The sequence below is a fragment of the Aythya fuligula genome, chromosome 1, assembly GCF_009819795.1.
Source record: "Aythya fuligula isolate bAytFul2 chromosome 1, bAytFul2.pri, whole genome shotgun sequence".
Classification (NCBI taxonomy): Eukaryota; Metazoa; Chordata; class Aves; order Anseriformes; family Anatidae; genus Aythya; species Aythya fuligula.
The window spans coordinates 203795018-203821123 of record NC_045559.1 but is presented as its reverse complement, the minus strand read 5'-3'; the positions used below and the strand labels follow the sequence as shown (position 1 = coordinate 203821123).

The 26106-nt window shown below is 49.8% G+C and overlaps 3 protein-coding genes across 7 annotated transcripts in view; all 3 read left to right on the top strand.

Moving 5' to 3' along the window:
- Positions 1 to 18937, top strand: part of CAPN5 (calpain 5) — a 41521-nt gene extending 22584 nt beyond the window's left edge. For both annotated transcript variants that reach the window (XM_032194141.1, XM_032194148.1), the window contains exons 4-13: positions 7539 to 7747; positions 8502 to 8694; positions 9203 to 9396; positions 10269 to 10346; positions 11095 to 11290; positions 12105 to 12227; positions 12751 to 12947; positions 13285 to 13406; positions 15803 to 15939; positions 16027 to 18937. In XM_032194141.1, the coding sequence (XP_032050032.1) occupies positions 7539 to 7747; positions 8502 to 8694; positions 9203 to 9396; positions 10269 to 10346; positions 11095 to 11290; positions 12105 to 12227; positions 12751 to 12947; positions 13285 to 13406; positions 15803 to 15939; positions 16027 to 16209 (1632 nt within the window). In that variant the 3' untranslated portion in view covers positions 16210 to 18937. The remainder of the gene's footprint in view (positions 1 to 7538; positions 7748 to 8501; positions 8695 to 9202; positions 9397 to 10268; positions 10347 to 11094; positions 11291 to 12104; positions 12228 to 12750; positions 12948 to 13284; positions 13407 to 15802; positions 15940 to 16026) is intronic.
- On the top strand, positions 2239 to 2718 carry OMP (olfactory marker protein). Its single transcript, XM_032194157.1, has one exon. It carries the CDS (start codon positions 2239 to 2241, stop codon positions 2716 to 2718), a length of 480 nt encoding a protein of 159 aa, XP_032050048.1.
- A 1466-nt stretch (positions 18938 to 20403) lies between the features above and the next one.
- MYO7A (myosin VIIA) overlaps positions 20404 to 26106 on the top strand; it is an 86178-nt gene continuing 80475 nt past the window's right edge. For all 4 annotated transcript variants that reach the window (XM_032203821.1, XM_032203804.1, XM_032203813.1 and 1 more), the window contains exon 1: positions 20404 to 20452. The gene's annotated coding sequence lies outside the window, so the exon portion shown is untranslated. The remainder of the gene's footprint in view (positions 20453 to 26106) is intronic.

Sequence of the window (26106 nt, the reverse complement as noted above, 5' to 3'; positions counted from 1 at the left end):
TCTTTCAGAAAGGTTTGTTTTCCAGCAAAAGCAAAAGCTGCCATCCTCTCCCCGAGCCCAGGGATGTTCACTTTGCTGTGACATTCACTACAGGGCTCTGATTTTGATTACTTCTGAATTGGTTAGGGCCATTTTTCACCCTTTGCAAGGTGCTTTCAGAGCTCATGATGAGCATTGCCCTGCAAGGAGCGAGTGTGGCTATAAACTGCAGCAGCAGCAACTTTTAGAGCACAGTGGGAGAAGTCAAGTGCACAGATTAACCCCTTTAGCCAAACGCTAAATTCTCCAGCTGTCATTAGACACCAAAATATTTCTGGTTCAGAGTTCAAGGGGAGCTGAAAGACGCTGATGCAGGTGTTAATATCACTGAAATATCAGTCCAGGTCTCCCACTGCTGCTAGAAAATGTAATCCTGATTTACACCAGGATGTAACTTGCTCCGTGTGTCCCTTGCTCCACTGCAAGCAGTGAAACTCTTCCTCCCAACATGAGCAAGTGCAGGGAGGGAGGATTTCTTCCAGGGAACAGGACAAGCCAACACATCCCGATGTTTACCAAGAGATGATATTATTCACCCATTTCACTCCAATTCTCCCTCAGTGTCCCTCCTCCCCATCAAGCCCGTGCTGTTTGAGTCACTGGGTGGGACTTAGGGGCTGGAAGTGAATTGCGAGCAGTTTTCTAATTTCCTGAGCCTTGGCTGCCTCAACATGGTTTTGGACGTCATCTGTGGTCTTTCAGAGACATCTAGCTCTTCCGAAAATAAATCAAAGCAGAGGGATAGGAACCAGACCAAGTGATTTGGACACCCTACATCTCCACCAGCTTGCCTGCTCTCCTGCTCCTTTCCCATATATTTCTAGGGCAGTTGTGTATCTGGGGGTAAAAGATCCAACAAACCAAGGACCACGAGGCACTGCCACACACACCTCAGCTCAGAAAGGCCTCCAGCGTTACCTGAAGGCATTTTTAACTTGTAAAACCCAAGGGTTGGTTCAAAAGCTGGTGCTGAAGGTGTTTTACAGCTCGTAAACAAGTGAGGCAAAATTTCAGAGGACAGTAAGAAGGGGCTGGTTTCCTCAGACCTTTCTTTTGCCCCTTCAAATAGTAACCCTTAGCTTCCTTGCCTCTGTTCTCAGGGTCTTAAGGAGTGATAGGGGACTGGTGAGTACAGGACAAATCCCAGGAAAATGTTCCACTTCGGGCTCTTGGTGCCTGGGGTTTCTCTGGCCAAGGGCAGCTTCTGATGGTCTTTTTGGGGAACTTCTTCTGGAAGTTGAATTATGTGACATAGCCCAAGTGGTGGCAGTGCCTTTCGTAAAAATAGTTTAGGAAAGCTCTTTCCTGGAGTTCATTTAACACAGCTTGAGCTCCCAAAGGGCCCTGCAAACACATCCTGTGGCAGAAGCCAATGCGACTCACAAATAGGATGGGGAGAACCAAAGTTTGTGGCACCATAAATTGTTCCCTCTGAAGCTTTGTGCTGAAACCCCGGACTCTCTGAGACTCTAAACCAGTGATTTTACCCCAAAGATACCACCTCACACTTGCAGTCTCTTTGGGATCCACAGCTTCTTGGAGACACCCTGCAATGAGGAACATGTTCCCCAGAACTCTTCTCCATGCCATCCTCTGCCTGGAGGACCCACCAGTAGAGCCAGATCAGAGAGCAATCACAGGGCACACCTCAACAGCATGAGCTGTAGCATGGGAAATAGAAATATTTATTATTTTCCCTTTATGAGAAATAAAGGGGAAAAAGAAATATCTCCAGCATCTCACGGTCTGACACTGATTTAACCGCCAAGTCTTGCTTTGAGCAGAGGGTTGGACCAGACCCCTCCAGAGGCTCTACACCCCGGATTATCCCATAAATCAGTCTTCTGAGAAAGCCACGGCCACCAAGCCCTGCAGGATGGTTGCCCTGGCTGTGCACCTTCGTTTAGGGCTAACGAGCCCTGCTCCAGCTTGCCGGAGCGGTTGTCAGGGAGGTTGCCAGGGAGGCTGACATCAGACATCCCTTCCCTATAGATTATCGCGCACAGCGGCACCATCGGTTCCTGCTGGAAGATGGGAGGGCACCCAGAGGAAGCCCTCGAGGGCATTTTGCGTCACCAGCCCGGGTTGCCTAGCACCGCTGGGACCGTGGAGAAGGGCCACCAGATTTTTTTTCCCCCCTGCGTGTCCTATCTGGGAGCCAAACGGTGCCGGGGACGGAGCAGAGGAGCCACGGAGGAGATGGCAGAAGAAGCCGGAGAGCTCAAGGTGCCCTTCGTCCGCGATGACCAGCTCACCCGCTGCATGCGACTGAGGGTCCAGAGCCTGCAGCAGAAAAAAGGCAGGCCCCAGGACGGCGAGAAGCTGCTGCAGCCCAACGAGCACATCTACCGGGTGGATTTCCTCCGGCAGCACAACCTGCGCTTCCTCCGCTGGGACATCCAGCTGGAGAAATGTGGGAAGGTGACGGTGACCGGCACCTCCCAGCACTGGACTCCCGATCTCACCCACCTCATGAACCGGCAGCTGCTGGAGCCCGTGGGCATCTTCTGGAAGAAGCCAGGGGCCGAGGAAGTGGAGTGCAACGAGGCCGATGCCCAGGAGTTTGGGGAGCGGCTGGTGGAGTTGGCCAGGATCCGCAAGGTGATGTATTTCCTCCTCGCTTTCACCGACGGCCTTGAACCTGCTCAGCTGAAGGGCTCCATCGTTTTTAAAGCCTGACCCCCTTTTGCCCGGCCCTCCTCGCTCCAGCTGTGCTTCTGTCTTTGTTTATTTTCTCTCTTCTGTTCAGTTCTTCGTTGCTTTTACGGGGTTCTTCATTGATGGATGGCTTCACAAAAAAAAACGGTGAACAGCGTGGTGCTTGGGGAGCCCCTCACCCCTGAGAAACATTCCCAAAATGTGCTCCTGCCTGTCTGAGCGATGGGGAAGAGGGAGGATGAGCCATGCTGTATTTGCCTAAGTGAATTCAGCTGGGATTCACCAAGCCTGACTGGCAGGGCTTGTAAATATTTGGCTCCTTAACCTCTCCAACCGCGGCACCTGGATACAAAAAGCCTGATGGAAAAATAAGAACCCGCCACGCTACAAACCTGGAGAGAGCCCTGGCTTTCAGTTTCCACCCCAACCATCCAAAATAGGGGGCTTGTTGGAGATGGAGCACTTCTTGCAAGGATGCTGAATGCTGGCAGTGGCTGTGGCTGCTCAATGTCTCCAAAGACCGGTCCTGTGGAAGCTCACCGTGCCGTCAAGCCCAAGAGGGGAGGTGGGATTCAGCTTGTTGCCCACCTCGTGCTGCCTGGGGATTTTTGGAAACGGGAAGGGTAGGAGCAGGAATGTGTGTGCAGAGCCGGGCAAGCGAGCCAGCAGCTCAGAGCAGGCTGTAGGTCTGAGCCAGCAGGGAGTCGCCTGCAGCAAAGCCTATTTGTGCATCATTGTGGCCTCAAAACACCCAGGAATATATTTATCCTCGAGCATCTATGGAGAGCAGCGAGGCTGCAGAGCACTTCACAGACCACAAATTAGGAACCTGCTGCTGCTGTCCTCCAAAGGCAGATATCTCCTCCTCCTCTCTCCGAATGCCAAGGCAGGGACTGGTGCCTGGGTGGTGGTGGGAGCAGAGCAGGTAGAGAGTACCTCTGGAAATTTAGGAGCAGGAGATGTGCCTGGCTTGTCCCGTGACTGTGAATGAACTGCTAAGTTTGGACATCCTTTTTTCCTTCCACCAGAAAGCGGAGGATACTTTGGTGGAGCTTCTAGAGATGAAAATGTGCTTTGAAAAAGTGTTATTATGATTGTTCCAGCAGTTTTTGCTAGGATTGCACCCAAATGTGAGCGAGCACTCCTTAAGGTCTGGACGGAAATTTTCCTGGTGTATATAAGGAGAGGGCAGTGATGGGAAAGCCAGGATGAGGAGGCTTCATACCCATGCCCTACTGATTTGTGGGGGCCATCCCAAAAAGAGTCCGAGCTCTTCTTCTGAGCCCCCCAGCCCACTGATAGCATATTAAATGGTAGGCACCAGCTGTGTCAGACAGAGAGGGGAAGGCAAACAGGAAGATTTCAGCAAGCTACTTGCTGGAGAAATGGTGGGAGCTTTGAGTCTCTCCTGCAGACAAAGTTCAGCAACCACTGGATCCCACAACCACGCCATGGGCTCTGCTGGAGGAGCTGATATTGCTTTTTAAACCCCAAAATGCTGGACCCAAAGACGAGAGGTAAAAGGGGATCCATCTCTGCTTGGCGATAGCATGGACAAACTGCAAGCCAAACCCAGTTTTTGGGGTCCCAGAAGACCTTCTTACAGGAGACCCCTCCCTGTACATCCCAGAGCAGAGCTCCTGTCTGCAAACCACATCAGACCCAATAACAGGACTCACTGCCAACCTCCAAAAGGGTTTTTGCATGCCAGGTCTCAAAACATGCCATTGCTACGTTGCTGGTTGCTTGGGTAGAGTTCCTGCAGCAGGTCCCTTGCTTGGTATTGATGTACCAGAGTAAATAAAAGCCTAGTCAACAGGGTTCCCCACAAGGACTGAGGCTGTGTGTGTTTTCTTCATGCCCTTCTTGGTAGCTGCCCCAGTCCTGCATGCAGCAAAGCAGAACTCACCAAAGTCCAGGTTACTGTTGGTATTTCCGAGCACCTTTTTGTCTTGTGAAAAGAGCTTTTACCTTTTTCTTTCTTTGAGCTTTATTGGAGCATTTTGTGGTCGGTCTCTGGAAGGGTTTGAAGCTGGGCAGAGGAGGAGAAATGCTCCTCGGGTGGATCTCACCTTTCTGCCCGAGCTGAGGGTGGGAGGTGAGTGGGGCACTCTGATTTCTCTCTCCCATAGGGCAGATGATCCACGTTATAACACTCACTGAAACTCACCCCACACCGTTTCAGCAGCCCATAAAGACTTTCAGGTACTCCACTCCGTCCCATCTCCTAGGGTAATTTCATCTCGGTTTGTTCAGCACAGCAGGGTCCCTCCCTCCCCTTCCTCAGCTGGCAAATTCCCTGCTTGGAGGAGTCAGCATCTACAAATTCCTCTTCTAGTCACAGATGTCTCTCCAGGGTCACAGGTGCCTTTTCTTTTAATTAGCCACTCCTAATAAAAATAAGAAAAACCCTAAACCAGCGTAGGGAAATGTTACAAATTGGAATCTGGTATTTCTGTGTCCCCAATTTACCTGTCTCTGCGCCCTTTCCCTGTAAATTTATCCTACAAAAGTGTCACAGCTGCAGATTTTGGGAGCCCCTAAGCAAAAAGCAGCACAGTTGTGAATGAGATGCCACCTTCAGTGCCTCAACACAGCTCAGGTTGAGACCACAACTCAGCAGGACCCCTGGGTGGGCGGTCCAGGCCATGCTCTCCAGAGTCCTCTGAGAAAGGATGGAGATATCTGGGGAGATATCTGCCCTACCGTGCCGGTCTATGGCCACAGACACCCATGTTAGTGGGTGGAGGAGGTGGAGGGAACCTCATCATCCCTCTGGTCAATGTAAAAACTGCAACCACAGTGCAACCACAGCTCCTGATGTCGCCAGCAGCAGAGGATGCTCTCAGCACTGTCCCCAGATGAAGGTGGAGGAGGACAGTGGGGGACCAGCATCTCCTGCCACTGCTGATGGCAGTGCCAGCCCTCAGAACCATCCAGCTGGAAGTGGCAGCTACCAGCTTTGGCTCAGTAGCTGCCTTTAATCAATGCTGTAATCACTTCTAAGCCCACATTAATAGCGAGTTGATTAGCACAATGGTCCTCTATGACAATTAATTAGCATGAGCACCAGTCAGGAGGGAGTCGATGGGGACTGATGGTCTGACCTTCCCTGGCAGCATCCCAGGGGGAGTCTGGGGCATCTTTTATTAGCACTCCTGGAAAACACCAAACCCTCCAAAAGCGGCTCTTTTTCATGGCTCTGTCTGCTCCGCTTCTATTGATCCAGACCACTCAGGAGTGCCAGTGAGCTCAGGGAGCTGATGGCGTCGTTAATATTTCAATTGTCTTTAATTCCGAGAAGCAATAAAAGGCCTGGGCTGGATCATTTCTGATATTTAAGGAGCTGGGGAGGTTGTCCAGAGAGAGGGCTCTCTGCAGTGCTACAGATTTGTGGCAGCAACCACCAAAAAGCACAAGGCTCCAGCAGCTGGACTAGGGCCAAGGCCTGGTGCTGGGGTCTCACCATGGCCTGGGACTTCCTAAAGAGCCTCTTCCCATAGCTGTGTCCCATCCTGTCCCACCCCAACACTTACAGCTTGTCCCCACAGGACAGGCAGTGATTATTTAGGTATGCTGGAGCATGCCCTGGTCATTATTGTCCCCCTGGGCACAATGGGGCTTTTCCTCTCTTAGGTCACGACACTTGGGAAGCAGTTAAGTTGGGGGTTGGACCCAATGATCTCTTGAGGGCCCTTCCAACCCCTACAATCCTGTGATTCTGTGATTCTGTGAAGCCAAGAAGTGAAGGAGTGTACAGTCAGTCAGTTACACCTGCATCAGTCTTTACTTGTTATTGTCTACCCCATTAATTGCACAGGGCCTCACAGCACACCCTGGCCATGACATAGGACCACGTTATCTTCACCCTCACCGGAAACTCTTTGTCGTGTGCCTCTGTCCTGTTTCTAAACAAAATGCATTACCCATCACTTTTGCCTTGTCCCACTGACAGTGCCAATAGCTGTGACACAAAACCTGTACTACCTCAACCCCTCAACTGCTTCAGTGTTTCTGTCACCTCAGTTCATCTTTTCCTCCTTTCATCAAGCCATCTCCCCGTGCTTGCTTGGATAACCATGGCAGCTCTTGCCAGGGATGAATGGGGACCCTACAGCGATGCGGATCTCGTTTTCTCCCACTTTTCTTTAGTAGAGCAGACGTACAAAGAGTGATGCTCCCTGTTCATTACCACCCCGTAGATGAGTACAATACTTGCTTTGGGGACAGTCCAATCACACCAGAATCAAGAAAGAGGACCAAAGAAGGATTTAAACAGTACCCTTCTGACACTAAAATTCACAAAAAATGAGTCGTAAGAATAGCCATCAATGAGATCATGCCAGTCCATGTTCTAGAGGCATCTGGATAATGTCCTCAATAGTATGCTTTAAATTTTGGGTAGCCCTAAAGTGGCCAGGCAGTTGGACTTGATGATCTTTGTAGGTCCCTTCCAACTGATCTGTTCAATTCTATTGTAAAAACTTTCCCAAGAACAGACATCCCAAGTCAGATCAAGGACAAAAAAAGGTTGCTGTTCCAAAAGTCTGTCTGCAGCAGTAGATGGCAGCAGATTTCCAGAGTAAAATGATAAGAACAAGGTCAAGGAGAGGTATAACAGAAACAGCTGTGAGAGATCCTTAGATGCAAATCCAGTCTGCCTTGGAAGAGCCAGGCCCAGAATCTTGCCCAGATGGGCTGTAAGCAAGCCCACCTCCCTCATATTCTTCCTTATCTTTGATATAGTCTTCATTAGGCGTGGGATGGGAACTAAACCTAGCAAAAAAGGGATTAACCTGGGTGCACATCTCCTCTCTGTCTCCTCCCCGTGCTGAACGCAGGTCATCCCGGACTGGAAGGAGCAGGAGTGGAACCCCGAGAAACCGGAGAGCTACGCAGGGATCTTCCACTTCCAATTCTGGCGCTTTGGGCAGTGGCTGGACGTGGTGATAGATGACCGCCTGCCCACACTCCACAACCAGCTCATCTACTGCCACTCCAACTCCAGGAACGAGTTCTGGTGCGCCTTGGTGGAGAAAGCTTATGCCAAGTAGGTACCTGGGCAGTTGCAGGGCAAACTGGGACCTGCACACCATGGTTTTCCTCTCAGTTCGTTCATCACTTGGCTTATACCAGTGGAAAATGGTTCTAGTGACAAAATGTTGTGGGCTCCACAGGTGTCAGATGCCAACTACGAGTTGTAGGTGGTTATTTCTGAGTTTGGTTCATTAGTTAACAAGTTGTCAGATGTGGCAATGTGATTTTTCCTGCTTCTCTATGAAGGTTAATCTTTTCTTCAAGGGGATGCATCCGTTTTTAGATCAGAAGCAGACCAAAGGCTGTTAGGGCATATTTGTGATCATAGTCTCCACATCCAGCCTCATCCCCTCCCCTTCTGTGTATAAGGTCTAGTCAAAATCTAGAACTTAACAATTTGAGGTTGCTTTAGCCTCAAATGGAACAGATGTCTTTTCAATACAGCAGCTTTCCTGGGGAGGAGTGGGACATCTCTCAGGTAGACAGAAATTGGAAGAAAAACCCTTCACTAGCCTTGATTGAGCCTCAGAGCAAAATATCCTCCAACTCCACTTTGATTAAATAACACCTATCCCCACGATTTCAAAAGCACTGCAAACAGCACAGATCCTATTTTTTTTTCATCCATTTCTTCTTTTTTTTTTTTTTGCTGTCTCCACCTACTGAAAGATTTCCTACAAATTTCTGTTCTTCACACTGCCTCAAGAATTGTCCTAGGTCTCTCAAAATGCCAGTGCTGTTGTTCCATTCCTGTCACCCTCTTTCAGGCTGTCAGGCTGTTATGAGGCCCTGGATGGAGGCAACACAGCAGATGCCCTGGTAGACTTTACTGGTGGGGTCTCTGAACCGATTGACCTGACTGAAGGGGACTACATCACCGATGAAGCCAAGCGAAACCTCCTGTTTGAGCGTGTGTTGAAGGTGCACAACCGGGGAGGCCTCATCAGCTGCTCCATCAAAGTAAGCAACATTGCCTGTGTGGTCCTGGTCTTATGGGAATAGGCATTTTAGGGTGCTGTTTGTCTTACCCTGTTGGAGACATCTAAATTAGATCAGAAAAATTTTGACCAAGGGATCCTACTTTTTCCTGTAGATGACAAAGAGACTCAAAACTGGATCCAGCTGTATGTAGTCCTCATTGCTATGTCCAAGAGCCCAGGTTTATCCCATTACCATTTAAATACTTATCACTGAAATACTTTAAATTTAAGATTCACTTCCAGAAAAAAAAAAAAAAAAAAAATTTGTTGTCTGTGTGCAGACTTCTCCACAAACACTGTGTGCCAGTTGTCCCGGTATAACCGGTAAGATGAGCTTTATCAGTTGACATCAAGGGAACTCAAAAACCTCACACAATAGGTGAAGACAAGAAAGGATCTAGTACCTAACACAACATCTGATACTTCTGCAGAGGCAATTATCTCTCTCCCTGAGCACTGATGTCTTCTCCTTGTGTCCCCCTGCCCAGGCCACATCAGCGGCTGACATGGAGGCCCGCCTGGCCTGCGGGCTGGTGAAGGGCCACGCGTATGCGGTGACAGACGTGAGGAAGGTCCGCTTGGGTCATGGTCTGCTCTCCTTCTTCAAGTCGGAGAAGCTGGACATGATCCGCATGCGGAACCCGTGGGGTGAACGGGAGTGGAACGGCCCTTGGAGTGACACGTGAGTGGGACAGGCAGCAGTAGCACCTTTTTTGTTGGTAGAAGCTGGGCTAGAGTAGGCCTTGAGGCATGAGACAATTTGGCTATATCTACACCCATAATACTGTACAAGGAGTTGTGGGATGCTGCTTTAAACAATGTCCTAAGCCTACTATTTCAATGGGGTGTTGGTATTTTTTGCCCTGGGGTCCCTGAAGAGCACAAGAGGAGGGTGGATGAGCTTGGCAGACCTCATTGCGGCTCCGATGGGTGTTGTGGTGAAATCATTGGCATTTTCACTCTTGTTAAGGATGGTTTTACCTCACCTTTCCACTCCCAGTCTTGTTCCAGACAAACTAACACCCAGCAGAGTCAGTCTACTGACTGCTGTGTTGTCTGGGGATGGGATGGGATGGGATGGGATGGGATGGGATGGGATGGGATGGGATGGGATGGGATGGGATGGGATGGATAACTAAGGGTTGGTGTAACCCTAGACTGTGGTTGGTGTTATCCATTTTGTTATCCTTTTTTTTTTTTTTTTTTTGTTATCCAAAGTCTCACCCAGCTGGATTCAGCTCCACTGGTCAGGAAGGAAGTAAAAGTTTAGGGCCATGGTTCAGTGGGTGACATTGGTAGTAGGGTGATGTTTGGACCGGATGATCTTGGGGGTCTGTTCCAACCCTAATGATTCTGTGGTCCTCTGCTTCTCCGAGCCATCCTGCACTCCCCCCACATCTGGGAGACAAGCTAACCAGAGCAGTGTGGGGACTGGTTGAATGGCTGGAGCTTTATATATGCTTCGTGCCCCTCAGATCCTTCTGACGCCAAGTAGCCCTTTGAATTCCTGTGTCCCCTTGCCCTCGCAGTAATGATTCTGCTCTCGTCCCACAGCTCTGAGGAGTGGCAGAAAGTGAGCAAAAGTGAAAGAGAGAAGATGGGGATGACAGTGGAAGATGATGGAGAGTTCTGGTGAGTCCCTCCTGGGGTTACTGCCATGGGCTATGCTCGCAGAGTCCTCCCACTCTGTGAAGCATCTGAGTCACAGAATCTTAAAATCATAGAAGAGGCTGACTCCCAGCTCCCCACCCCTTCCTTTCAGGCAGTTGCAGAGAGCAATAAGCTCTGCCCTGAGCCTCCTCTTCTCCAGCCCAAACCTCCCCAGGTCCCTCAGCCACTCCTCACAGGACTTGTGTCCCAGGCCCTTCCCCAGCTTCGGAGCCCTTCTCTGGACATGCTCCAGGGCCTCGATGTCCTTCTTGTAGCGAGGGGCCCAAAGCTGAACACAATTTCCATTTTCATGCAACCAGTCATCCAGAGCAAAAGGCCTTCCAAGCCACAGGACCTTTAGTGGGACCTCCTGATGAGCCCATGGGTATTAGCTTTGAGCGGCTGTGACCATGCTGGTTCCAAACAATTTCAGTAGGGTACTCTAAACGTGTTGAACATAACAGTCTCACCAGATACACATTTCAATGCCACGTGTATCCATCCATGGAGGAAGAACTGCTCTGCTTCCACCGCTCCAAAACATGTAATTCCTCTGTGTGAACCAAAGAACTGTTTGCTGTGTGCATGGGGAAAGGTATCTCCACTCTGTTGGTGTCAGCCATCCGAGGCTACCCACACACACTCTCTAACAGGTGTTCAGGAAACTCCCTGCAGCATACTGCTGAGGGGAACAAAGCAGCACAACCCAGCTTTGTCCTTTCTGACTTAGGATGACCTTCGAAGACTTCTGCAAATACTTCACGGACATCATCAAGTGCCGTCTCATCAACACATCCTACCTCAGCATCCATAAGACCTGGGAGGAGGCAGTGCTCCATGGGGCGTGGACCAGAAGTGAAGACCCCTTGAAGAACCGCAGCGGAGGCTGTATCAACCACAAGAACACCTTTTTGCAGAACCCCCAAGTGAGTCATGTTCCCTAGGACCTTCTGGAGCCTTCACACATGCTTCCAAGGGTTGAAAGGTCCTACAGGGACCTAGAGGGCCAAAACAGCTGCCAGACCTTTATGATTTAATGTGCTCATGACCTTTCTGGGGCTGAGACCCCTGGGCACAGTATGATCAGCATCCAGGCCAACTCTTTTAACCTTATCCCTCTTAATAGGGAAGCTACATCCAAGGGCTTGGCACAAACAACCAGCAAACTGTGCCACAGGGTAGTGGTGGTAGCTGATGCCAGTTAAACAAGGCCAGGAACCTTTTCCAACTATTTGGATGCCTGAATGATCAAATCCCATTTTCTTTCCTCAAACCTTGGCACTGTTAAATATTCTCAGACAGATGCAGTCTATATGGCCACTTTCTTCTAACTGGGCTTTCAGAAAAGTCTCTGCTGTGTGGTTAATCTCCTGGAATAAGCTTTTCTGTCCTGCTCTGACCTGGTATTCTTAGTAACATGAGACTTTTTAAGTCCTTCATCTAACACAAAGATAAAGGATGCTCTTGTCCATTGCAGGAGCTGTCATCAAGGATGTGAGAGAGTTGTTTTCAGCCCCTAGCTCTTTATTAGCCTTTCTTTTAGGTCTCTGTGAACATAATTCCTGCTTCCATGCCTCGTATGAGGACTTGTGGCAGACTGCAAGGGATGAAATGCTCTGGTATAAGACTTCATCGTGACACCTTGGATTCTGCTGAACAATTCAAAGATGGGCTTACTCCCACCCATGCCCAGTGCTTCTGTCTTAGTGTCCTTCCTCACCTTCCTCTCTTTGCTTCCAGTACGTGTTTGATGTGAAGAAGGCAGAAGATGAAGTGCTGATCTCCATCCAGCAGAAGCCAAAAAGGACCAGTCGCAAAGAAGGCAAAGGAGAGAACTTGGCCATAGGCTTTGATATTCATAAGGTACACCATGAATCCTACATGTTAACCCAAATCCTCTCAGTAAATTTGTTAGTAGCTGAATGTTACCCCAGTGTTTCATGAGCACTGGTGTAATTTTTAATTATTACTCCGTGTGCCTCCATGAGTGTCCTCAGCACAGCCTGCCCCCCTCCAGTGATGGTGAGAGATTTTAGAAGAGATTTTAGAAGTGAGTAGTGACAGCACAGAAAGGTTCTCCGTGCTAAAGGCAATGGTTAGTCTGTCACCTCTGAATGCTGAAATTTGCCAGACTGATCCTCTTGGAAGGATCTTGGCTTGCTGGGCCTCCAGTGTCAAGCTGGAATGAACAAGAATGAGTTCATGTGCCATGAGAACTGTGAAAGCCATATCAAAGCCTACTTTCCATCCAGTTATTTGGCACCATTTTGCCGTTTCTCTTAATTCCAGCCATTCCAGCCCTGTGGGATCAGTCCTTGCAATCTACCCCTCGATTGGACACCGGGATGTTTTCCCTGCTGACTGTCCCACTGTGATCTCTGCCCAGGTGGAGCTGAACAGGAACTACCGCATGCACACCCTGCAGCAGAAGGTGGCCAGCTCCATCTACATCAACTCCCGCAGCGTCTTCCTGAGGACGGACCTGAAGGAAGGCCGCTACGTTATCATCCCCACCACGTTTGACCCTGGGCATGAGGGCGAGTTCCTCCTCAGGGTTTTCACAGATGTGCCTTCAGATTGCCGGTAAGGAGCAGCAATGGGGAGGAACTGGCAATTTGGAGAGAGCCTTGTGCTTTTTACGGCAGGACTTGGCCAAAGCCTTGCCCAGAGCTGCTGCTTGGCTTCCTTCCAATGGTGGCCAACAGACAGGGCATCTTTACCGCTCTCTTTACAGAGAAGTTCCCACTCTGCTTCTAAGCATGACTTGGGAGAGCTTCTCAACCCTGGGATGAGAGGGAGGTCAGAGTAGAGAGCAGAGTGGTTGGTTCATACTCCTTCCATCCTGCTAGAGACAACTCCTTGGCTTTGCCATCAGGTGAGGCTGGACACGTCTCAAAGGCTATGCATTTCTCCCCAACAGAGAGCTGACACTGGATGAGCCACCGCACACCTGCTGGAGTGGGATGTGCGGCTACCCGCAGGTGGTGTCCCAGATCCACGTCCTTGCTGCAGCTGGGCTCAAGAACCAGGACTCCCAAGGAGGTAATGGCCTTTCTCTGCCTGTCGTGTAGTCCCAGAGCAGCTGCGAGGTGGTGGTTTCAGGGAGAGAAGACACAGGTGGCTTCACCAGGTGGGAGGTAGCTGGGATTTATGATATGGCTAAATATCCATATGGGATATATGGTCCTCACATCATTTTTCAGTTAAATTGTCTGGTTTGGACGCCAGAGGAAGAGAAAGTCCGTGGAGAATCTCCATGGAGAATCAATCTCACTTCTTACTGTCAACATGATCTGGGAGCTGTTTTATTTAAGCTGTTGGCTAGGATTCTTGGGAGAGCTTCCCAAAAACAAGCCCTTGGCGGTGGTTCTGTAATCTTCCAGGCTTTCCTCCTGAGTACAAGCAGTTGTAAAAGTCAGGAATCATGTTTAAAAGCCTGTTAGTAGGAAGGACAGACAGGCAATGGTACAGGCTGATGTTCTGGGGGAGGCTTCACCTCATTTATCACATGACACAGAGGAAGTATTCCTATAAAAGTGTTCAGGGAGGGAATTTTACCCAAAGTAGGTTGGTTTTTTTCTCAGTTTACTCGCAGTGTGCCTGTGGCAATGCAGGGAAATCTGCAGCCAAAAGTTCCTGAGCTGTTCACAGAAACAAGAGTCCTTCAGACATGGGTATAAGCAGATTATGGAGCCATAAAACATTTTTTTCAGCAAGATGCCCCTGGGAATGGCTTTTCCCAGCTGTCTTCCAGCTGCTCAGCTCCCACCGCCAGCAGCCGGCTGGTTTGGTGATTTCCAGTGCAATGATACCTCTCCCAACTCCCAGCCCAGTCCTTTTTACACTGCTTTGGAAACAGTGATTTACAGACTGGAATTTGGCTCCAGCTATGATGGAATACAAAGATTTTATGAGATGTCCCAAAAGCAAGGTCAGTTTGGGAAAACAGCTGTGAAATCAAGCAGCTGTGTCCTACCAGGGGAGCCGGGACCTTGCAAACAGAAAAAAGGTGAAGAGGTGGTCTGGCAATCAAAGAGGTGACTCTTAAATCCCTGGCCCTCAGGAGGGGCTGGTTAGTTTCTCCTCATTTCCTTGGGCAAGAAAACACGTTCACCTGGTCTGTGTTTCCATCATAACCACTAAAGCCCATGGTGAGAAAATGCATCTGGCAGCTAAATTTCCACAGCAGTAACTCAATCTCTACTGAAATTCCCAGAACCTGCACTGGCTTCAGAAGGGAAAAGTGTTGTCTAATGAGGGACTCTTCCTCTCTCCTAGAAGCTCAGGCTGTGAGCTGGTAGTCTCTGAACTTGGTAACTCCTCTCCCCATCTTTGTAGCCTACTTGTTCCCCACGAGTGCCTTGTTCCAGCTGGGATATTGCCATAACCTTCCTTTCCCACTGACCTGCTACACATCCTTCATGAATCTCTCTCCTGGCTTCCCACCCACCAGTTTAATCTCCTCTGGATCCCACTCATTTCCCCTGTTTTCCCCTCAGTGCCCAATTTTTCTCTTCCTCATGTTTCTTGCTACCACCAACTTTCCTTTTTTTGTCCTTTTAATCTTTTCCCGGAATTCTTGCTCACAACCAATACTCTGAGAGCTGTCTTCACCATTTTAAAAACTTTTTAAATATATTTCCATCCTCAGGCTCCACATTCTGTCACTGGTTCCCCATCAGTGCCCAGATCCTTCTTGGATCTCATAGCTTAGCACATCTTGGCACGTAATTTTGGCCCAGCTTTGTGCTGTCTCTCATCACCTTGATCACCCAGCGTTTTTCTTACCCCAGCATTAGTTCTTATCCTGAAAGGCATTTGAGTCTCATTTGATCTGGGAGGAATTTAAGATGTGCCAATGATTTGTGCACAGAGGTGAAAAACATATGCCCTGCTGAGCTAGCTTGTCCTCCCCTTAAATTAACACCAAGCCTGGTTCCAGAGATAATGAGCTGCAGTGGGAGCAAATGGGTTTTTGCAGGCACTTTTGGTTCTTCTTGGTGTCTCCTTGCATGAAAAAAGATCCATGAGCCCAGCTCACTTCCCCATGGCTTTATTTCCACCTACCTTCAGCAAATCCTTTAAGGGAGACATGTGCATGACAGTGTCTTCCATCAAAGGTTAACCTCAAAAGCAAGGAGCATTCAGAGTGAGGAAGGAGGGCTTCAGTAGAATATGGGATCACGGAAGAGGTGGCCACATCACAGCAGTCTGTCACCATCCCATCGGGTGACCATCCTAACAGGGGAAACCCCAAGCCCAGCAGCAGAGCTTCATGGACATCATATTTGGAGATATCCAAAGGATATCCATCTCCTCTAGTGGGGTGTGGAGGAAAATTGCTGCATGCAGTCCCTGGAAAAGGTCTTTGAGAAAAGGCAGGAGATACAAAAAAATAATAAAAAATAAAAAGGATAAATTCCCTTTTCTCTCGCCAGGAGCTGACCCTTACGTGATCATAAAGTGCGAAGGGCAAAAGGTTCGCTCCCCGGTGAAGAAGGACACGGTGTCTCCAGAGTTTGATGTGAAAGGCCTCTTCTACCGCAAGAAGCCAGGACAACCCATCATAGTTCAGGTACCAGCAAACCCCTTCTCCTCCCCGACGTGGGAAGGTTGGTTGTGTCCCTCACGGATCCTCCCTTACCTGTTCTGTTTTCTCCAGATCTGGAACCACAACTTGATAAGTGACGAGTTCTTGGGCCAGGTGGCACTCACGGGAGACCCCAGCGACCTGCAGGCCGTGCACACGCTGCACCTCCAGGACAAAGGGAACAGGAGATCAAACGATCTGCCTGGAACCATCGCCGTGAGGCTGCTCAGCAGCAACGTGCTCACCAACGTCTGAGCCCTCAGGGACTCTTCTCTGGTGCCACATATGTATATATATATATATATACAGACGTGCACACACACACATATATATACACCCAGCCTCTCTACCACCTGCAAGTGTGTAGGAACGATGCATGCATTCCACTCAAAGGAGCCAAATTTGTGTTCTCAGTGTTCAAAACGGTGCCTTTTGGGGGAACCGCAACGATCCTTCTGCCGGCGTCCTCTGCAGCCCCATCACCGCCGCGCACCCCGGGGCATCTCCGCGTGTCCCGACAGCCAGAGCACGATGCCCGGGTGCTCTTTGTTTACACGGGGCTGGCACGCACGTGCCACCGTGCACACATGTGGCTGCCGTGGTGCCACCAGCCGCTTCAACGCCTCTTCAGTGTCTCTGCTTGGGTGTAGAGTAGGGCGCCGGGAGTCCTCTCCCCGCGAATTGCCATTTAATCGCTTATCCGAAGAGGAGGCCACGTCAGCAAAGCAGAAGTGGAAAAATAGATTGGGGCTTTTGGGATGTTTTCCGGGTTTCTGAAGGATGCAAAGATGCCAAGGAGCGTGGTGGGACAGTTGTTCTCCAGAGCCAGGGTTTTTGAGCCGGTCTGGTCTCACCTCCTGTGTGTGCCTCTCAAACTGCCGTGGTGCCTGCTGTCTCCATTGCTTCGTGCAGTCCTTGTCTCTAGAGCTTGAATTTGGCTTTTGGCTGAGTGGGGTTGGGTTGTCTGATGGATATCAACATTTAGGTAAGAGGAGAGCAGCTCCCCCCAAGACCAGAGCATCAGGTCTGATGGATGAGGAGCTTTGCTCAATGGGCATCAGCTTTACTGCTGCATACAGATCTCCATCGCATCATTTCTCAGTGCTTCACTTTCCCAAATTCTTTTTCAAAGCCGTGGGATTTTATCTTGTGCTAAAGGAGAGGAGCACTGCTCCAAGCACAGCCTGAAAATGCTAGAAATATTTCATGCAAACCAACGCCCATCTCCCTCCTTTAATTTCCATCTGCTGGCCGGGAGGATGAGTTGCACAGGGCTAAAGTCAGTCCCACAAGCACAACCCAAACACATTTTCAGGGGGTCTGAGCATGGTCCTGCAGTGTGCAGGATCGTGCTCTGCTCCTGTTTGCCGTGAACCCTGCGTTTATCTTCCCTGTTCCACTGGGTGGCAGAATCCGGCTTCATTTAAACCATCCCAGCTGAAGGAAAACAAGCCCTCATCTGCCCCATCTGATCACAGCACATTGCAAAGCATTTTTTCTTCTGTTGTTTAGGTGTAGGGTTTTTTACGTGCCTTTCAAAATGGTGAGAGTTAAGGGTGTTTCTGTGAACTTCACATGATTTTTTTAACACGCAGATCTTTTGCAGTCACCTCCGCGCAAGGGGAAGGGAACACACATGATGCAAGGGGAAGGGAACACACACGATGCAATGCTTCCTGCAAATGGGATTTTTTTTAATAGGTACAAGGCAATCATGATAAATTCTGGCCTGAGCAGAATCCTCTGGCTGCAAGGACAAGTGAACAAGCAAACCCTCTATTGCTACAGCAAGTAGGATTTCTTTCTATCCTGCAAAATGCCCGTGTTTGTGCTGTAAAGCTGTAATTTTTTAAAGTCCCTAAAGATCTGCTAAGTCTGTAACATGCTAAATTGTTTCCCAAAGACAAGTTAGGTGCCAGCTTCTAAGGCTGTTCTCCTTTCCTCATCATTAGCTGCCAAGCTCCTAAGGGCACGAACTGGATTTTGGGCAGCATCATTGAGGGTTATTCCGATTTGATCCTGTGCATGGGATTCATCACTGAAAATAAGTGGAAGCAGCACTGCAGGGGCAGAAAGTCTGCTTTAGGTCTTAGGAGAGGATTTGGGATGCCTGGAAATACCCAGGAGAGGAGGGAGAAGAGCCACTGAGCTGGAGGAGAACATCAAGGGAACATCACGGGAGCTTTGCACCATCAGCAGACAGTGGGGACAGCCGGCGTGCCCGCTTGAGCCTCGTTTTCTCAGGAAATCAGGCTGCCCATCGCTTCAGCCTTTTGGCCGGGGTGCCCAAAAAAAAGCTTGCTGGGGGGCAGCGCTGCCCCGACATTCACGGCCAGTCTCCTTCCTTCTACAGAGAATCAAGCCATAAAGAAAGGCAGCTTTTTAATACCTTCTTCAGAAAAAAAATCATCATCATCATGCCATATCAGGACCAAAACTTTTTAATATTAGTAATAGTTCTGTTCTTTTTTTCTTTTTTTCTTTTTTTTTTTTTTTTTCTTTTTGAAAATATTAAGTTAGAAGCCTTCTTTCCCCCTTCATTTCCAAGGGAGTGACAAAAATTACCTTTTTTTTTTTTTTTCTTATGTTTGCAGAGTGGACTGGGGAGGGCACTTATTGAAATGCCATTGTGATTGCCGATGCCTTTTCTCTTTGAATGAAGCAAATGGAAATATTTAAGGTTTCTCAATAAGCCTGCTAAGCACTTTCCAGTCCCCCCGGGATGGCGTAGGACATATCTCTGATTTATCTTCCTTTTTTTTTATGAATCATTTCATTGATTGCAAGTAGCCTGCCGTTGCACTCCGTGAAAACCGTTTTATTTTTCGTGTTGTGAGCGTCTTAAACCAGGCTATGACTTGTCTTCACCTCCACAGGCACTGACGTGTCACGCTGCACAAGAGCAGAGAGTGGGCCAAACAGAAAGCCAACGTTGTACAGCTGTAAACCTCCTATAAATAAATTGGGTATATTTTATTCAGAATCCCTGCGTCTGAGTCCTTTGGATGGGTGCAGGGTTTTATTCATGAACTTTTTTCACTGGACCCAGCCCAGGCTCCCCAAGGGTCCTGCAGCATCTCCTCACCCCTCCTGCACTGCAACCTGCTAGGAATTTCTGTTTGTTAACATTAAACTACCAAAATTCGCATTATAGGGCCTCCTTTTCACCTGCAAAAGCATCTCCTTGGTGGAACAACCCAGCATGGCCACGAGATGGGGCTGGAGCCCTTCTCCCCTCTATTCCTGCAGCTCCCCACCCCAATACCCACAGGCAGACCCCACAAACACCCAGAGCAGGGCTTGAGTGATGCTGGGCACGGCCCCAGGTGTGTGGCCATAAATAAATCATCGGTGCTGGGCTTCAAACCAGCCATATGGTCAGAGCTGGCTCCTGCCAGGAGGCAGCAGGGTGTTCCTAAGGGCTGGGGAAGGGATGGGGTGGCCGTGATGTGGCTTTTCCCCCCTTCTCAGCAGAGTTCCCGGTGCACCTTTAGGGATGGAGGCTCCCTCACACCACCCCTTACTTCTGCAGCATCACCAAAAATTTGGCTCTCCCTATCCCCAGGAGGTGATGCTGTTTCAGGTGCTATCTCTCACACTTTGGGCTGCAAAAAGAGATTTCTGGGGATGGGAATTTCTTCATCACTCCCCCTCCCTGTTTAATTTCCAGGCTCACGTAGCCCTTCCTGTGCCGAAGCCCACACAAACCTCTGGAAAAGCAAAGCCAAAGCACGCTCCAGGTGGGCAAAGCTTAGAAACACCTCATGTTAACACCCCGAGGTGTGGTTTTGCAACATCCCCTAGCCAAAACGCAGAGCAAGGGACACTGGTGATGCTTTATGGCACAAATAAAAGCCAGTCCCATCTTTCTGAGCAGGAGGAGGGAAGGATACTACCCCAGATTTGGGCAGGGGCAGAGTTCAGCTTGCAGGCAGAGCCTCAGCACCGTTTCCCAATCTTTATTATTTTCTCTCTCCTGATTTCTGCATTTACAATTTAGGCTTTTTCATTCAAACCACAGCACCTGCCAGGTCCTGGCTCCATCCTGGGGGACCAGGACGCTGTCCTCTTGCTTTGCACACCCCTGAGCCCCCAGAATGGGGCTGGGAGCTGTTCCCAGCCACACCTTTGCCCTAAAATCCAGCAGGGCTCCGCACATCGAGGTCTCCAAGACGCAAGGCTCGTAGCCCCCCCAGGATGGGCGCAGCCCCCAGGGGCTCATCGGGGTGCGGGTTTGGGATGCGGGGATGCTTGGGAACGTGATCAGGGATTTCTCCCCGAGCTGGAGGGATCTTACACACGTCCACACACACACGTAGGCACTCACACACACACCAGGGGCTGGCTGTAAGCCGGCTCCTCCCCTGCTAAGAAGCTCAGCGGGCAGGGCGGCCGCTGCCCTGGCTCCCTCCCGCAGGCAGAGCAGCTCGGTGTAGGGCACCCGAGCCCCTTCCCCAGCCCCAAAGGCGACCCCCGGCCCCGGCCATGCCCCGTTAAGGTAAGGAGAAGGGCACCCATAGGTGCGCAACCGGGAGAAACCCGGCTGAAGGTTGGGGATGCCGCGGCTGGGATTGCGATGGGGTGGGTGGGGTGCGCTGGGGGGGGGGCTGCAGAGGGGTCCGCTTGGCGGCCAGCCCACCCCATAACCCAAATCAAACCCGGGGAAGAGGCTGGGAGTAGCTGGGGAACCCCCAGACCTGCCCGGAATGGCCGGCAGCTCGGCTCCTGCAGCACGGATTAGCGCCTCGGTAATTTCCAGCTTAATTGGGTTTGGGTCACCTAGCAGTGAGCGAGGGCATGGGATGGGGGCTATTTCCCCACTGTGCTGGGGAACGAAGGACCCTCCCCTTCCATCCTCAGCCCCTTCAATTGCTCGGGAAGCTGCCCGACACAGATCCAGGTTGCGTTTTGTCCCCTGGGTCACACTGCTGCTGCTAAGCACCTTCGCAGGGTGTTTAAATTATTTAGGGCCATCCCTGGGCAAGGACTGAGAGCCAGCACGGGACAGGGATTCCCACAAAGCAGCTTGCATTTCGCTGCCTGGTTTGGGACACTCAGGGGCTGGGCTGCACCGGCTGAGTTCGGTACCAAAAAACACGCAGGGGGAGTTTAAGGGGCGACAGGTCCGTGGGTTTAAGGTTGCCTGGTGGTCTCTGTAATAGTAAAAGGGTCCTGCAGGAGCTGAGGGTGGTATTTCCACAGCCCCAAGGCTGTGTGCGCCTCTCCTCATAGTCCAGGGGAAAGGATGTGCAAGGACCAGCCTTATGGGGTTAATCTGTGCCTTGCTTCAAGATATCAGGAGCTCTGTAGGATGCTGTGGGTCTTATCTCCGTCCCCATAAGAAGAGGGACCGCAGGGTCCCAGAGGTGGTGGGGTGAAGGTATGGGAAGGAGCTTTTGGCAAATCTTCAGCCCCAATCTGCTTCCCCGTGAGACCCTCTGCACCTAAACCCTGTCCTGCACCTCAGCTCTGTCCCACAGGGACAAACCAGGGCAGAACCAGGACAGCTCTTCCGTCCCCTTGACTGATGCTCAAGTGGATTTAACCTGTTGCTTCGCACTTTCTGAGCCTGCTGGTTGCCAAAAATACGTGTCCAAACGGTGCTTAACACGCCTGACTCTTACTGAGGGCTTTGTGCTTCTACATGATGGACATTTAGGGCCAGAGGCTGCTCTGGGGCTTTGTGGGGTGCAGCTGGAGTATCCCCATCAAGCTACAGCATCCCCTCACTGACACCAAAATTTACGAGATCTGAAAGAGGCCGAGGGATGAACCCCTTTACGATGGCACCGTTATTTCTGTCCCATTTCTCCCCCACCCCGTGCAGCCAATCCTTCTTGCCCCCCTATTAAGTTTCCGTGGAGCAGGGGCTGTTGCACAGTGTTTCTCTCTTGTGCTGGCTAACTTGTGACTTCGCAATCCTCGGGTTGCCATGGAAAGGATTACGCTGTGATTAATGAAGGCATTGTCAGCTCCCGTAGGTTGTTTTCAAAGCCTTTCCTGGAGCTGCAGAGAGGCAGAAAGGGGCAGAGGGAGAGGAAGCTGCAGCTCCAGGCACGTTTTTGTTTTTCTCCACCAAAAATCGCGCCGCCAGGTAGCAGCTGCTGCCTCGGCTCCCTGACAGATCATCCCTGCTGGTCCTTTCTGAGGGTGGAAGGAGAAACAGTGACTTTCGCTCTTCACCTTAAAAAAAAAATAAAAGAAATTAAAACCTGCCATGGGTTTCTTGCTCCCAAAGCTCAGTGGGACGAGTGTCACCGTACCAAGGGGCTGGCAGGATGTGCGGGCGGCAGGGAGGAGAGCTTTGTGCTGGGAAATGCTCTGCTCAGCAAGGGAGAGGACAGCCTGCTATGGGACAGGAGGGTGTCTTTGGGACTGTCAGGTCCCTACGCCAGGAAACTTCTCGTTCCCAGCTGCCATCCATCCCCTACCCCACGTTTAACCTGCTGTACCAACCCAGTGCTTGGCCAGGGCGCAGAAGACCTGAAAACAGTTTCCATGTGCATGGAGTAAAAAATTATGCTTTAAGTTGATTGCAGACTTTATAGGTTGCCTTGGGTGGAGGTTCCCACTGCTGTTGCTGCTGCCCAAGCAGCCTGGCCTCCAAATTTTAGCTGTGTGGAGGAAGAAAGGCTTGCAGGAGGATGTGCCTGAGTTGTTCTGAGTGTCAGCAGCACTGAGACCCATGAGTCCTGGTCTTGCCATAAGCACAAACCTTCTCCTCTCCCCACCTGATGGGACATCAGGTTGTGTGATGGGAGCTGTGCCCCAGGAGGCAAATCCATTCCTGGCTGTGAAAAGGGCAGGATGAAGCTAGGATGCTTGGAGAGAGGATGGGCACAAGGCAAAGAGTGGGAAAAGGGAATAAACAGAAAGCAGTGGGTATCTACAGCACCTGGATTAAGGTAACCATCAGTGACAAGAAGAAAATACGAAGACTTTTAGAAATATTATGCTTTAGTCTTGTCAGGCTTGCAGGTTACAGCTGTGAAATAACTTCCATCTCAGAGGGCTTTGCAAATGCTGAGTGGGACTCACCTGTCCAAGGTACTGGGGCATGGGGGAAATCTGCTCTGAGCCCTGCCTGGGCTGGGCTAGATTTGGGACCAAGCCCCACCTTGTGGGACCAAGCTGTTGTATGTTATCCAGAGAGCACATTTCACTCCTCTGTTGACGTATCTCACTTCTAGTAGAAATAATAATAAATTAAAAAAAAAAAAAAAAAGCAGATCAGATGGTAGAGGAGAGGAATGGAAAGTGAGCTGGCGTTGTGCACCTGTGAGCCCACTGCACTATGGAGTGCTGTTCTCGTCCCTCCGTTCCCAAAATGATGTAGGTTGGTTAGAGAGGGTTTAGAGAAAGGAAGGATTTCCCCTAGTTTTCTTAACCATCCTATGTAATACAAAAAGAAGGAAGTATCAGAAAAAAAAATAACAGGGACCAGGCTGAAAGCAAAAAAAAAAAAAAAAAAAGAGTTTACCCAACCCGGCATCTGTGGCAGTCCTTAACACAAGATGTTGTGGATACTAAAAGCATTCGTGGGTTAAAAAGCAGCTGGACAAATTCATCACTGAAAAGGCCTTCAAAAGCTATGAAATATATATTAAAAACAAAAGGTACCCGTCTCTGGCTCCAGAAGCTCTTGAGCTGTATTATTAGGGTTTGGTGGGGTATTAGGGAGAAGTACCAGTGAATCAACGCCTTGTTTTTATTATTTTATTTTATTTTATTTTATTTTATTTTATTTTATTTTATTTTATTTTATTTTATTTTATTTTATTTTATTTTATTTTATTTTATTTTATTTTATTTTATTTTATTCTATTCTATTCTATTCTATTCTATTCTATTATTTCATTTATTTTTTGCCCTGGGCATCCTCTGTTGGCCACACTCAGAGAAACACAACAGATTCAGCCCACAGACTGGATCCAGTAGGGGCATTTTACATAGGCGAGCGCTTCCTGAGCTCATGTCTCGCTCAGAAAGGTTTGTTCATGCCCTTAGATCCTTGAAACCATTCTTTTGAGATATTTGCCTCCACGTGCCTAGCTGTCTCAGAGGAGATCAGTTGTCAGTCTCATCCCTTTGGTACCAGTATCATGGAATGATACTGCTTGGAAGCAGCCCTGCAAGCCCAGCTAAAATGCATCAAACCTTTGCCCCCTCATCTGAGTCTGAGGGTGTTTTCCAGCACCACTGCTTTGTGCTGTCCCTGCTATTTTTGTCCTGCTTCCTCTCATCCCTTGGCTTGGCTGGATCAGAGCCATCGAGGCCAGCAGATTTACCCTGCGCTGAAACAGGCCCCAGCACCCGCGTGCACCAGGTTTGTCTCTCCTACAGCCTGCAGAAGGTTTTGGTCTGGATAAACAAATGGGGCAAGAAATAAATGGGGTGGCTATTTTAGTTATAACCCCCATGCAAGAGCCTTTCTCAACCCCTTTGAGGAGCTGCATACAAAGGGAGTGAAGAAGACCATCCTCATCTGCCCTGGAGCTCATATCACTGGAATTACTAGTGTTATCACGACAGCTCCCAGCATCACCTTGAGCCCCCAGAAAATAATAAATGGGCAAATTCCTTTGGTTTCTGCAGGCTTTCAGGGCTCGCAACTACTTCAGAGCACTTGGGATGTTTTGGCACAGCCTTCCCAGGGGTCAAGAGCCCTGGCAGGAGCTATTAGACCTTTTATGTAATTCAGTAAAGCAATACACGGCGTCCTATAAACAATTAATGAGCAGATCAGCCCAATCTGCTGTCTGAGGAGAGTTTCTAAGAGTGGAGCTGTGTTAATCCAGCAAGGCACAGGGATGTTGCTGTCCCCATGGCTAAATGCCATGCCTGCACCCAAAGGGGATGTGCAAGCACCCAGTTGTCTTGGCCAAATCTCCGTGAGAGCCACGTGAGCTTGGGATACCACAACAGGGCAAATCATGAGTCCTGTTAATAGTTTGGGGTGGTGGGTAGCAGAGGGAGAAAGCCTGTTGAGCAGCCTTGTTGCTCTTAGAAATAATCCTCTGGATGTCCCCCAGTGTCCTGTTATATCTGTTTGGTAGCAGACTACTGCAAACCAGACCCTGACTTCCCATCACAGAGCTCCAGGAAGATATTAGGTAAAAATGTTGAACTCAGAGCAGGGACAGTGGCTTGTCTCCAACAACACCCACTTCTTACGTGGAGCTGAGAGCAAATAGTAAATAGTAACAGCCACCTCTTTCCTCGAAGGGATACCTCAGCGTACTGCAAACAAGGGTGGGAATGGAGCAGCTCGTTAAAAGGGGAATAAATGAAGTCCCTGATTAGTGCTGACTAGCTCATCTAGTCTGATTTCCATAGGAAATGAGGCTTCTGTGGTCACGCTGCCTGGCTCTTGCCATGTGTCACGTAATCACAGGGGAGTTTCTTGGCCAAGTTCACTCCAAATTTGACAGCTCTGCTGCAAGGAAAGAGAGTTCCTAGGCACTTTGTGAAAATCTGCAGGCAGGCGTGGGTGAAAATTGGTGCCCTGCAGAGGGATGCCAGCTCTTGTCAGACCCAGAGAGCCCCAGTGGGGTGTGAAAACTGGATGTCCCACCTGCATGACCATCAAGAAATAAAATAGATTGGAGTTTTATGGTTGTAAATGAGGCTTTGTCAGATCTGCTTCAGGAAGAGGGACTTCTGGAAGTGTTTCTGGCTCTGTTCTTCACCATGTGGGAACTTCATATAGGACAAAGTCACTTCATGTCTTGTAGCCTCCAGTTCTTTTGCTCAGCCAGGCTGCTCAGGGATGCACTGAATTTTGCTACGTACCTTCATGACACCTAGCACTTGTGCCTTGTCGTCTAAACCTTGTTACGACCAAGATATCCAAGCACAGCATCAGCTCAGCCAGGTGATGCCCACGTGCCCAAGCACAGCCAGCGACTGCACGCCCCAACAAATGAGAAGAGCAAAAGACAGAGCAAAAACCAGTGACTCAGATTCCCCAGCTGCAAAATGAACACGACATCTTGCGTGTGCAGCCGATGAGTCAGGAACCTCCTGTCCCCATCTCGGCGGGGCTATTACAGGGCTGATGTTTCCAGCGCTGCCTCACGGTGCCCCGAGGGATGCGATGGCGATTGCTGTTAGTGAAGTTGGTTGTACCAAGGGTGCTCTGAAAGAGCAGAA

Coding starts and splice junctions, on each gene's coding strand:
- OMP (XM_032194157.1), top strand. CDS start 2,239: ATGGCAGAAGAAGCCGGAGAGCTCAAGGTGCCCTTCGTCCGCGATGAC.